This window comes from Mandrillus leucophaeus, unplaced genomic scaffold (assembly GCF_000951045.1).
Source record: "Mandrillus leucophaeus isolate KB7577 unplaced genomic scaffold, Mleu.le_1.0 Scaffold62, whole genome shotgun sequence".
Classification (NCBI taxonomy): Eukaryota; Metazoa; Chordata; class Mammalia; order Primates; family Cercopithecidae; genus Mandrillus; species Mandrillus leucophaeus.
The window spans coordinates 5,860,796-5,873,727 of record NW_012106697.1 but is presented as its reverse complement, the minus strand read 5'-3'; the positions used below and the strand labels follow the sequence as shown (position 1 = coordinate 5,873,727).

At 43.6% G+C, this 12,932-nt stretch overlaps 1 protein-coding gene across 1 annotated transcript in view; it reads right to left on the bottom strand.

Annotated features, from left to right (window-relative positions):
- Positions 1-12,932, bottom strand: part of SNX25 (sorting nexin 25) — a 163,053-nt gene that overhangs the window by 46,766 nt on the left and 103,355 nt on the right. The window contains exon 7 of the mRNA XM_012000177.1: positions 3,787-3,968. Within this exon, the coding sequence (XP_011855567.1) occupies positions 3,787-3,968 (182 nt within the window). The remainder of the gene's footprint in view (positions 1-3,786; positions 3,969-12,932) is intronic.

Here is a 12,932-nt window from a genome sequence, read left to right as displayed (position 1 = left end):
TTTTTTGAGATGGAGTCTCACTGTCACTCAGGCTGGAGTGCAATGGCGTGATCTCGGCTCACTGCAACCTCCACCTCCCGGGTTCAAGTGATTCTCCTGCTTCAGCTTCCCGAGAAGCTGGAATTACAGATGCCCACCACCATGCCCGGCTAATTTTTGTACTTTTAGTAGAGACAGGGTTTCACCAAGTTGGCCAGGATAGTCTCGATCCCTTGACCTCATGATCCGCCCACCTCAGCCTCCCAAAGTGTTGGGATTACAGGCGTGAACCACTGCGTCTGGCCTCTATTTCTTTTTGAATCAGTTTTGGTAATGTGTGTCTTCCAGGGAATTTGTCTATTTCATTTAAATTGTCAAATTTATTGGCTTGAAGTTGTTCACATTATTCCCTTAGCATCCTTTGAATGTATGTGGCATCTGTAGTGATGTCCTATTTCATTCCTAATATTGGTAATTCACATCTTCTCGCTTTCCTTCCTTCTAGTTATTTTAGTTTTTATTTATAGCTTCTTTAAAAAATTTTTTTAAAGTTTTCTTTTTTTTTTTTTTGTAGAGAGGGGAGTCTTGTTATGTTGCCCAGGCTGGTCTCTAACTCCTGGCCTCAAGCAATCCTCCTGTCTTCGCCTGCCACAGTGCAGGGATTACAGGCATGAGCCCCCTCACTGGGCCAATTCATAGCTTCTTAAAAGATTAGATCACTGATTTCATACCCTTCTTCTCTTCTGCTGCAAGCATTAAAAAGTACAGTTGACCCTTGAACAACATGAGTTTGAGCTGCACAGGTCCACTTGTACAAGATTTTCTTCCACTTCTGCCGCCCCAAGACAGCAAGACTAACCCCTCTTCTTCCTCCTCCTCTGCCGACAATGTGAAGATGACGCGGATGAAAACCCCTGCGATGAGCCACTTCCAGTCAGTAGTAAAAATATCTTCTCTTCCTTATGATTTTCTTAGTAACATTTTCATTTTCTTTATAGCCTACTTTATTGTGACAGTACAGTATATAATACATATACAAGATCTGTGTTAACTGACTGTTACTGGTAAGGCTTCTGGTTAATAGTAGGATATGGGTAAACTTTTGGAGACTCTATAGTTATATGTGAATTTTTGCTCAGGGGAGGGTCAGCACTCCTAACCCCCACATTGTTCAAGGCCAACTGTATATAATTCCTCTAAGTGCTGCTTTAACGGCACAATATATCCCACAAATAATTGATATATTGCATATTCACTCCATTGAAAATAGTTTCTAATTTTCCTTATAATTTCTTCTTTGATGAAAGTCTTATTTAGATATGCTACTTATATTTCCAAATATTTGGGAATTTTCCACATCTTCCTATTACTGATATTACTGAGGGGGAATGTTAACATTTCCAACTGTACTTGTGAAATTTTTTCTCATTTTTGTCAGGTTCTGCTTCATGTACACGCTCAAGGTCTCCCTATTGATTAAGAACATCTGATTATTATATCTTCCTGATGAACTGACTCCTTTATCATAATGAAATGTTCTTCATCTCTAGTTCTACTCCTTGTTCTGAAGTCTGTTTTGTCTGACATTCACAGTAGCTACTCTAGAGTTCTTCTGCTTAGTATTCACATGTCTTTTTCCCTCTTACTTCCAACCTATCTGTGCCTTTATGTTTAGTTTCTTGTAAGCAACATATAACTGTCTTGCCTTTTTAAAAATTCACTCTGAATCTTTATTTTAATTGGAGGATTAACCTGATTTGGAAGTCGAAATTCTGAAATAAAGTTAATGGTAATTCTTCTGGATAAGATATGATGAGGTCATAGCAAAAGTTTTCTTCCCACTCATGAAGACATCAGAATGGCCCCAAACTAACCAAAGTCTTACCTTTCAAATAGCAAATGACTATAACTGTTGGAATTCTGTCTCATCTTAGCCTTCCATCCTGAAGACTAGAGGAAATGACTTTACTCTGAGGATGAATTACTGCAACAGAAATGAGTTTCTCTTTTCCTGAATGTCTGGAAAGAACGAATCAAAAATGGATCTGGCACTCTGGATTAAGTCTACGTCTAGTAGACACTGCCGGACAGACAACCTGCACTGAAATCACATTTAATTCTCCTAAAACGAGTTTCCATTATCTTTCTCGAGATCTTCCTGTACCACACATCTAAAAGCGTATCATCTTTTGACTAAGTAGCAAGCCATTATGCACTTCTCCTAGGTATTTATCTCATATTTCTACTGGATCACTTACCTTTTTATTTTATAATTACATGGGACCCTTTGAGAGCAGGGATTCTGTCTTATTTATTTTTAATCCTAGTACCTAGCACTATAACTGAGATATTGTGGGCCCTCAATAAATGTCTGTTGAATGAATGAATGGGACATAAGACAAAGATCTCATCTATGATAAATGTGGCTAGAAATTAACCTAAGAGCCCCAAAACAAAAAGCTAATAAGGAGGAGGAAGGGAGCAACATTCAACCTGTCAAATCTATCATCTCTCTGATTCACCAAAATGTTACGTTTCCATCTAGAACACAGAGCCAGTATCTCAAAAATTTTATTTTATTTTATTTTGCTAACAGTAAAATCAACAGACTTCCTGTGGCTAGACGATCTCTCTATAAAAACAGGAGTTCCTTGGAGCTGCACTCGCACCACTTGTGTAAGGTGCTGCAGAACCCTGGCCCATGCGGGGGCTGGCCCTGCCTGCAGAGGCTCTCGCACCACTTGTGTAAGGTGCTGCAGAACCCTGGCCCGTGCGGGGCTGGCCCTGCCTGCAGAGGCTCTAGCGGAGACTGGCCAGAAACAAGAAGAAAGCCCAGGCTTATCAGCGGAATAGGGAGGCAGGGGAACATCACAGATGAGTAGCTGAAGTAGAACCGAGAGCTACACAGGGAAGAATCACGAGACTGAAAATCAGAACAAGTGAGGTTAGAGGCTGTGGTTTGAATAACATTACACCAATGTTGGCCTCTTTGTAGCTAAAGGACACACTACAGGAGAGGAGTCTGGCATCTGCTTTGAGGTCCTGTTCCTTCCATGGCACAGCTAAGCTCCTGGGCGGGTCATGTGGCTGCTTCCTTCTATCTTAGCATGCTCCAGGTCTTGGAAGACAAGTCTGGTCCTTCAGAGTCAGGACAGGTACTGAGGTAGGGCTAAAACACTTCCCTGAGCTCTGTGATTTGGTTGGTATTGACAGACAGCCTGAAGTTTGACAGGACAAAAACCGTCAGAGAGATGATATGTTTCAGTGAGAAAGCACTCAGATTTGCAAACCAACCAGATCTGGGCTTTTATCTAGTTCTACCTTTTCCTATCTATGTGGTTTTAGGTAAGATACGTAAATTCACCATTTCATCACCTGAAAAATGAATATCAAGTAGAAATTTCATAATATTGTGGCAAGAGTTAAGTAAAATAATTGGAAGATGCCTCCTACTTCATAGGTGGTTATTTCTCATCAATTGATAATGGGAAACTTGACTGGACTCTTGTAAATATAAATATGCTCTTCTGGGTCCTCTGGGCAGGACAAAGGCGAGGTGGAAAAATATACACACATGCGCACACACACGCACACACCCGATGCCTATCTGTCATACCTGTTACCATCCACAGAAGTCAAGGACACCAAGGAATATAGCTCCTTGACTCATAAAGCAAATATGTAAGTGTGTAGTTATGGCACACATGTCTAAGTTCAATACTAAAAAGGTGAAAGTCTTTATATGTAGTTCTATCGGCATTTATAATAAACTTGGTAGGGTCAAAACAAGAAACTATAAAGTTCTACCTTCTGGCTTTGAGGCCCTTCCCCCTCCTCCAGGGCCCCATCCTCTTGCTGGTCATAGGCAGGGCCTCCTAGGATTCGGATTCTCTTCTCACACTGCTTCTTTGCCACAGTCAGTTGGTTGATGTACCTCTTCATGTTCCTGGCCCTCAGGAGATCAGCTTTCATTGCCGCAGTTTCTTTACCTTGAATAGGAGTGAGGAACAGTACCTGGTCAGAGGACAAGGCATGAAAGGACAGAGCGATTCAGAACCAGATCGGTGTCTGCTGTGGGCATTCTGAACCAAGTGGATACTAAACAAAATAACAGAACAGAATCCACAATAAATACATACACATACTCCCAAATACAAATGCCAGTCATTTCTAAATATAATTTCCAAATATACCACTGACAAATCTTACCCAAGGGTAAAACATTTTTTTAAAAAAACCTCGGTACAAAGGCACTCACACATCTCTGTGTAGATTCTTTAACATCTTTATATGAATGTGTACGTACAAACACTCATTCATAAGCATGTACTGAGTGCTAGTTATGTGTCAAGACACTTGCTAGGCTTTTGAGATTGAAGACCAATTGTTGGCCCTCATGGACCTTTCAGAGTCTAGCAAGTAAGAAATCCAAAGAGAGGAATCCACGCACCTATAACACAAGCTATGAAGAAAATATGCATATACCATGAACTGTTTAACAGAAGATTCTAACTCAGGCTTCTTTGAGGAAATTATATTTAAACAAACACGAATAATCAGTAGAGTATGGCAGACAGAAAGAATAGCGAATGTGAAAGTGAGAAACAGGCAGGAAAGAGAACAGAGCTTTCGAGGAACTGAAAGAAGGCCGTTAGAGCAGGTGCAAAAGGAGCCAGAAGATCCAAAATAACTCTGATGCTGGCAGGAGCCACGAGGTGCACAGCCTTTCAGGCCAGAGAAAGGACTTTGATCTCTAGCCCAAGAGTACTGAGAAGCTTTAATGGGTTTTAAGCAGGAGTGTGCCATAAATGGATTTGTATCTTTAACGATTACACAGGAAGCAGGATAAAAGATAGGTTGGAAGAAGAAAGACTGCTAGGAGGAGGACAAGCTGGAAGACCATTGCCGTCCAACTGAGGAGGGAGATAATGATGGCCTACACCAGGGTTACGGCAGGCCAGTAGAGAGGACAAGAGGATGTCAGGACCCAGTGACTGGCTGGGCAGGGTAGAGGGCAGGTTGCTGAGAAATTAAAAGGTATCAAATATGGCTCCTAGGTTTCCAACATGAGCAGCCAGGGGGATGGTGGGGCCAATTGCTAAGCTAGAAACACTGGAGAAAAAGGTTTGTGGAAGATGCTAACGCAACTCTGGACAATGTGGCAGGTGATATTTTCCAAAAACGCCTGCAATGTCTTCCATCTCACATGCTCTTTTTACAATGTCCCTCTGACAATCTCCCTCTGGCAAGTAGAATATATGTTTCCTTTTGTTGAATCTGGTTGGGGTCATGATTATGATGGAAGGGATGCTGTGACTTCCAAGACGAGATCATAAAAGACCAAGGACTTGGAGCTCTGGGTCACTATGTGTGGCTCACCTGTCCTGAGGCTTCCATGCTTTGAGGAAGTCTCAACCATCAGTCCTTGGAGAGATCTATATGGAGAGGAACCAGGGCTCCCTGGACCACAGCTCTGGCTGAGATCTCAAGCTCATATTCAGAACCAATGAGGCACCGTGTCAGCACACCATCCTGAAAGTAAACTGTCCCACCCCAGTCAAGCCACTCCAGCTGACGTCACGTGATACAGTCATTACTTCCAAACCCTGCCCAGATTGCAGCTTCATGAGCGAAATAAGTGACTGTTGTTAAAGACACTATGTTTTAGGGTAGTTTGTTACACAGTAAAAGACAACCAAACAGGTAAAATGAGTCTGCGGGCTTCTGAGTACCTAAATGGAGAGACAAGGTCTAGAGTTCAGAAACATTCAGCTTTGGGACAGTAAATGACATCATGGGAGTGTGTGAGACAACCCAGGAGGAAACAAATAATCCTAGACACAACTGAGATACACCTTACCCTTAAGAGTAAGGGGAAAGAGAAGCTGACAAGGGAGATTGTAAATATATCCTCATAAAAGTAGGTGTTTATCTCTTTAAACACTGCTATATCCCCAGCACCTACAACAGTGCCTGGCAGCACAGGAGATACTCATTAATCAGGAGCTGAATGGATCAATGAACTCTCAAATGCTACATTTTGCTAATATGTATCAGGTATTGTGTTCTTTCTAGAATTTGGGGCTGAGGAGGAAAGAAAGAGGGTGAGCATCCTCAACTCCTACTCTTCAAGGACTCCCATCTGGCTTCTAACCCTCCCTCCACCAAATCTGCTGTTGCCAAGATCACTAGGGACCCCCAGGTCAAATCCAGTGGAGAGCTTTCAGAAGAGTCTGCAATCAGAGTTAGGTTAGAATCCTGGCTCTGTTACTTACAAGTTATGCCACCTCAAGCAAATATTTTTTTAAATTTAAAACCAGTAACAATGGTTTGTTTCCTTAAGTTGACATATCATTTAAAGCAAAAGCAAAATACTCATACAAAATTAACTTTTTAAAAAATGACTAAACATTGAGCACTACACCTTGCGGAGAACAGGCTGGCTGTGTATATATACCTAAAGGCAAGGGCTGGGGTGAGGGAAGGATGTTTTTGTTTTAAGTGAGACAGAATTGAGCTGGTTTTAATGCTGATGAGAAGAAATCAGTAAAAAGTAAAGAGAGGTGTGGCCAGGCATGGTGGCTCTCACCTGTAATCCCAGCACTTTGGGAGGCTGAGGCAGCAGGGTCACTTGAGGGCAGGTGCTTGGGACCAGCCTGGGCAAAATAACAAAACCCCATCTCCACAAAAAGTTTTTTCAAAACTTAGCTAGGTGTGGCAGTGCATGTCTGTAGTCCCAGATACTCAGGAGGCTGAGGAGGGAGGTTCACTGGAGTCCAGGAATTTGGGGCTGCAGTGAGTGATGATCCTGTACTCCAGCTTGAGCAGCAGAGCAAAATAAATAAATAAATAGAAGTTGAGAAAGGTGACAGACAAGGAATGGTATCCAGAAGACAGGTGAAGAGATCAGAGACCAGCTTTGGAGAAAGGCCACCTCCTCCCCTGTAGTAACATGGAAGGCAGAGCAGGTGGACATTGGATATGAGGAAGTCTGCAGACACGGCTAGATGCCAGAGCAGTTCCCTTCATATGCATTTAGTTTTGTGCAAGTAGAGAGCAAGGTCGTCTGTGTGGAGTGAGGGGGTGAGACTGAGTGATCAGAGGCCTGAGGAAAGGGGGCAAGTGTGGAATCTCTCATGCAAAGCAGAGGCGCTCAGCAGGACTGCCAGGAATGCTCAGGGCCCAGAGGACTGCTAGAGAAACAGAATGTTTCTCCCTAGGCATGGTAACTACATATCTGGGCAGGTGAAAGCATCCTCTCTGGAGGTGAGTCAGCACATACCTCGCCTAGATTTGAAACTACCAATGATAAAAGAGCATTTGCGTTTTGTCTCTTGGTTTCCCTGAGAGCGGTCTAAGTAATGGTTTGCACATCCTCCCAGCTAGAGACCTCCATCCGGTTCCCTAGGATGGTCATTACCGCTCTCAAGTCCCACTTAGTCAAATGTGCAAATGCATAACATAGTACTCAGGGAGGCTGCACAAATGAGCTGAAAAAACTTAAGCCACGGTACCATAAAACAGTTTTATCAGAAGCAGCTTTTCTTGTACTGAACACAAAGGACCACAGGCAGGCCTCAGGTCAATACATGGCCTTGTTCAAGGTGATCTGTCAGGTATTATCAGACATCTTTTCATCCCCTTTTCATTTACTTCAATAATGGTTTCTGAACTTGTGTTATGCTTGGCCAACAGACAGGACCTGCCAAAATACTCACTAATTTAGCATTTATCTCAACAGGAAAAAAATAGTATTTCAGAGACTCCTTTGTGGGAGGATGAAGGTAAATGTAGTTTGCCCCAAAATTAGTCTATTGCAAAGTAAGTTGTTTTGTGGGTGTATCCAAGGAAATACATGCTTGGAAGACTTAATTTTTCAACAAAACTTTACTTTTTAAATATATACCCTTAAACTTCATAGTTTGTGTATAATGTTTAAGTTACTCTAAAAATTCCGGGGCTCAAGTTGCCTCTTATTTATAAAACAAACCTAGACCTCAATTTTAATTTGGGGTTAAAACATGTTAATAAAGAGAGAGAGAGAGAGAAAGAAAGAGAGAGAGATACAGGAGGAAACTGCCACCCATTTATCAACCTCTACATTCTTTTACCCAAAGCTTAAAAAGCCTTTCTAAAAGGACAAAACCCAGAAGAAAATTCCAAAGACAAGTAAGAAAGAGAAAAACCTTTCCCTAAAACCCAGCTGCAAGGCTGGGAAGAATGTTCTGGTGCTCTGCTTGAATGTGGCTTGCTCACGGGAATGCGCTCTGTTTGCTGATAGGCAACACAATGCCATTGTCTCCTCACAAAGCTTGTAGCTAACAAATGCAACAGCAGCTTGTTGCTTAGACGGTTCTGTTTATTTTTGCCACATTCAGAGCTAAAGGACTAACGTGGAGCTCATGCATCCCATGCTGCTGGCATGCCAAAATCCTTGTAAATCCAGTGATGCAGATGAATACATTTCTTTGTGGCCTTAAAGCCCATTCATCCAAGAAATATTCACGTCAAGAAAAGTATAGGCGAGCGGGTGTGTGACAACACCCCGTGACCCAGCTCACGCCAGTGTTATGTGGCTGTTTCTCTGTAGAGTCTTAAGTAGTAATACTGTGCATTGTTAGAAACTGGGTTAATCACACAACATTTAATCCAGCTTTAAAAAGAAGTGGCCAGTGAAACACCGGATGGCAGTGGGTCTTTAAACTGGTGCCAAGATGAACACACACATGATGTTAGGTTGGTGCAAAAGCAATCACAGGTTTCACCATTACTTTTAATGGCAAAAAACACGATTACTTTTGCACTAACCTGTAATATTCCAAAGCAATTAGTTCAAACATTTACTGTTTTTCCTTCTAGATAGTCTAGGTTCTACCGAGATCAGAGCAAAAGGAAATGGGTGAATTTGGGTTCATTTAATGAAAAAGACATTTAGATTAGACATTAGATAAACTCTTTTGGCTACAAAGACATTACAACAGACTTATGAATAACATCACAGAAATGCTTTTCGCTATAAATCCCCTGCCCATGATATAATTCTTCCTCAAGCAAGTGAAGTGGCTTGCAGTAAAACAAAAACACCAACATCTAACAACAAGTGTTAGATGCGATTTCTAATAAGGCAGCAGACAGCAAAGTAACTTAAAGTACAAACTGATGACTCCAGAAATAGTACAACTGGATTAAAATGGCACCACTGTGGTTTTCAGGTATCAAAAAAGAAAAACACCAACAGTAGAATATTTTCCTTCCCTCACAACATGCTATCATGTTCCAGGGCATATCATAATGGCAGCATCCTCAGCAGACTCACTGAGGGATTGAATGGATAATACAGGGCAGGGTTTCTAACCTCAGCACTACTGACATTTTGGGCAGGATAGTTCTTAGCTGTGGGGGGCTGTCCTGTGTATTGCAGGATGTTTAACAGCATCCCTGGCCCCTACCACTAGATGCCAGTAGCATCCCTTCCCCCAGAGATGACAACCAAAAATGTCTCCAGACTACTGTCATGTGTCCCCTGGGGAGCAAAACTGCCACCTCCTACCCTCCACCTGGCCCCACTTAGTAGTGCTGATACAGAGGTACAGCCTGCTGCTCTAACAAGGAGGTTAGAGCAAACAGAGGACAAGGCCACACCCTCCTTCCCCTTCTCTCTCCCCTCAACATGGGCTCTCTTCTCTCCTCTGCCCAGGATGCTCAGGTCTCCCTGTGAAATGCAGGCAATTGAGGTGTGGAACAGAGACTTCCTCCGTAGAAAATGTTGGTTCTCCAATCCTCAACTGTATGTGCACTGACAGATTAACCAGCTTTTGAATCTTTCTTGTACATTCAAATAAAAGTTTTAGATTGCATGTGGCGGCTCATGGCTGTAATACCAGCACTGTGCAGGGCTGAAGTGGGAGGATGGCTTGAGGACAGGAGTTTAAAACCTGCCTGGGCCACACAGCAAGACTCTGTCTCTCTAAAAAAAAAAAATTAGGCCAGATGTGGTGGCTCATGCCAGCACTTTGGGAGGCTGAGGCAGGCAGATCACCTGAGGTCGGGTGTTGGAGACCAGCCTGACCAACATGGAGAAACCACTTCTCTACTAAAAATACAAAATTAGCCAGGCGTGGTGGCGCATGCCTGTAATTCCAGCTACTCAGGAGGCTGAGGTGGGAGAATAGCTTGAACCTGGGAAGTGGAGGTTGTGGTGAGCCGAGATCGCGCCATTGCACTCCAGTTTGGGCAACAACAGCAAAATTCCATCTCAAAAAAATAAAAGTTTAAAAATTAGCCAGGCTTGGTGGCACCTGTAGTCCTAGCTACTCAGGAGGCTGAGGCAGAAGGATCACTTGAGCCCAGGAGGCTGAGGCTGCAGTGAGCCGTGATCACTAAAGCCAGGAGTTTGAAGTCACAGTGAGCTATGATCACATCTCTATGTTCCAGCCTGGGCGACGGAGTGAGACTATGTCTCTAAAATATAAATAAGTAAATAGAAGTTTTACTAAATCCTCTTGACAGAAGGGTTCAAGAAACAGGTACATATTTACTTAGGGACTAGTTAAGCTTCGAAGTGAGAAATGGTACTTGACCTCTTAACACAAAGCTGGCAGCAATTCTTAGTAGTTACCAATCATCACAAACTTCTTCAAAATTATCTAGAAATCACCTCAATAGTTGCTAAGGAACTCAAAAAAATATTTGCCTTACTTTTCCACCTGAGGCTGGTATGTCCTTTTTTGAAAGAACAAATGGGCTTCTCTTATCACACTAAACACCTGAGATTTCATAGTCTAACGTGTCACTCCACTTCAGTGGAGAGTATATTCGAGGAATAGCAGAAATCGTACAGGAGTTGATGGCGGAACCACTCACTTTATGATGGAGAAGAGTACAGAGACATACAGACTTTGTGCAGCCCGACCAGGGTGTGCCCACTGCGTGCCCTGCCTTGCCTTCCTTTAATGTCTCGGTGCTGGAACTCCTAGCACTCCCGTTGGTTTAAGGCCCTCCAACAGGCTTGCAATATGTTTTTAAAGGAATAATATAGCAATTAAATCCACATATAAAATGACAAGCAGAACCCTGTTCCCAAATCGGCACTGTGAGTTGAGCAGATTTGAGAACTCAGATCTGACCCCATACAATGTGTGTTGTGAGCAGGAGCCCAGGACGAAACTCAGGAGACTTGGGCTCAAGTTCCGGATTTGCGTCGGATTCGTGTGTGACTAACTAGTTCTATTCAAACCAGGTAAGTTGTTTAACATCCCTGGACGTCGGCTTTATTTGTATAAAATGCAGGTGTTAGAGTGTATGAGGACTGAAGTTCTCCTGGGGGAGAGAGGGCGAGTAGAGTTGGTTATAAACTCATGAGACTATAGTGAGCACAACGGAAGTGCCCGAGCCCGTAGTCCTTCAGGCAGGGAATGGGTGGGGGCCAGGTGATGACAGTGGGGAAGGGACAGCAGGCACTGGAGGTAGTGCTGGAGGTTCAAGGACTGGGCAGGGAGGAACCCTTGCAAGAGCCCTTGGGGCAATGGCAGGGAAACAGCCTGAGAGCTGGTCGTAGTCCACTCAGTCGGCTCTAACAGAACACCACAGACTGTGTGGCATATGAACAACAGACATTTACTCCGCACAGCTCTGGAGGCTGGAAGTCCACGAGAAGGTGCTGGCAGAGTCGGCATCCCCGCACCACATCCTCACATGGCGGAAGGTGCAAGGCAGTCTCTGAGGCCTCTTTCATAAGGGCACTGCAAGGAAAAACCAACTCCAACTGCATTTTTCCTTTGCTCTCACACCACAACAATCAATACCAAAGACTTCTGTGACCAAACGTGTGGAGGTTTTCTCCCCAAACCCCAAGCTAGTGCTGGGTGTCCTCTAATTCAATTCCGGTGTTCTCCATTTAAAGACAGTGTCAGATTCCGCAGGCAGATGGTTCAGTCCACAAGACTGCCCCGCTACAAGGCACTAGTTGCAAGTCTAGGCCTCCAGAACTTCTGATCAACCAGCTTCAGGTCAGGGTTCCCATAGCCCCCTCTTTGAGTTTGATTAATTCATTACCACAGCTCACAGAACTCAGGGAAACTCTTACTTGCATTTACCAGTTTATTATAAAAAGTCTGATGTAATCCCAGCACTTTGGGAGGACGAGGCAGGTGGATCACCTGAGGTCTGGAGTTTTAGACCAGTCTAACCAACACAGTGAAACCCTGTCTCTACTAAAAAAAAAAAAAAAAAAAAAAACACAAATTAGCTGGGTGTGGTGATGGGCACCTGTAATTCCAGCTACCCGGGATTACAGAAGAATCGCTGGAACCCAGGAGGCAGAGTTTGCAGTGAGCCAAGATCATACTGATGCACTCCAGCCTGGGTGACAGAGCAAGACTCTGTCTCAAAAAATAAAAATAAAAAAGTGTGACTAAGGGCCAGGCATGGTGGCTCACGCCTGTAATCCCAGCACTTTGGAAGGCCAAGGCGGGCAGATCACTTGATGTCAGGAGTTCGAGACCAGTCTGGGCAATATGGTGAAACCCTGTCTCTACTAAAACCACAAAAATTAGCCAAGCATGGTGGTACATGCCTATGGTCCCAGCTACTCAGCAGTCTGAGGCACAAGAATCATTTGAACCCAGGAGGTTGCAGTGAGCCTAGATCGTGCCACTGCACTCTAACCTGGGCAACAGAGTGAGGCTCCATCTCAAAAAAGAAAAAAAAAGTAATCAAAAGTCTGACTAAGGATACAGATGAAGAGACGCACAATGCAGGCGTCTGTAATCCCAGCTACTCAGAAGAATAGGGCAGGAGAATCACTGGAACCTGGAAGGCAGAGGTTGTTGCAGTGAGCTGAGATTGCACCACTGCACTCCAGCCTGGGCAACAGAGAGAGGCTCTGTTTCAAAAAAAAAAAAAGGTTGACTAAGGATACAGATGAAGAGATGCACAAGGCAAGGTATGGGGGA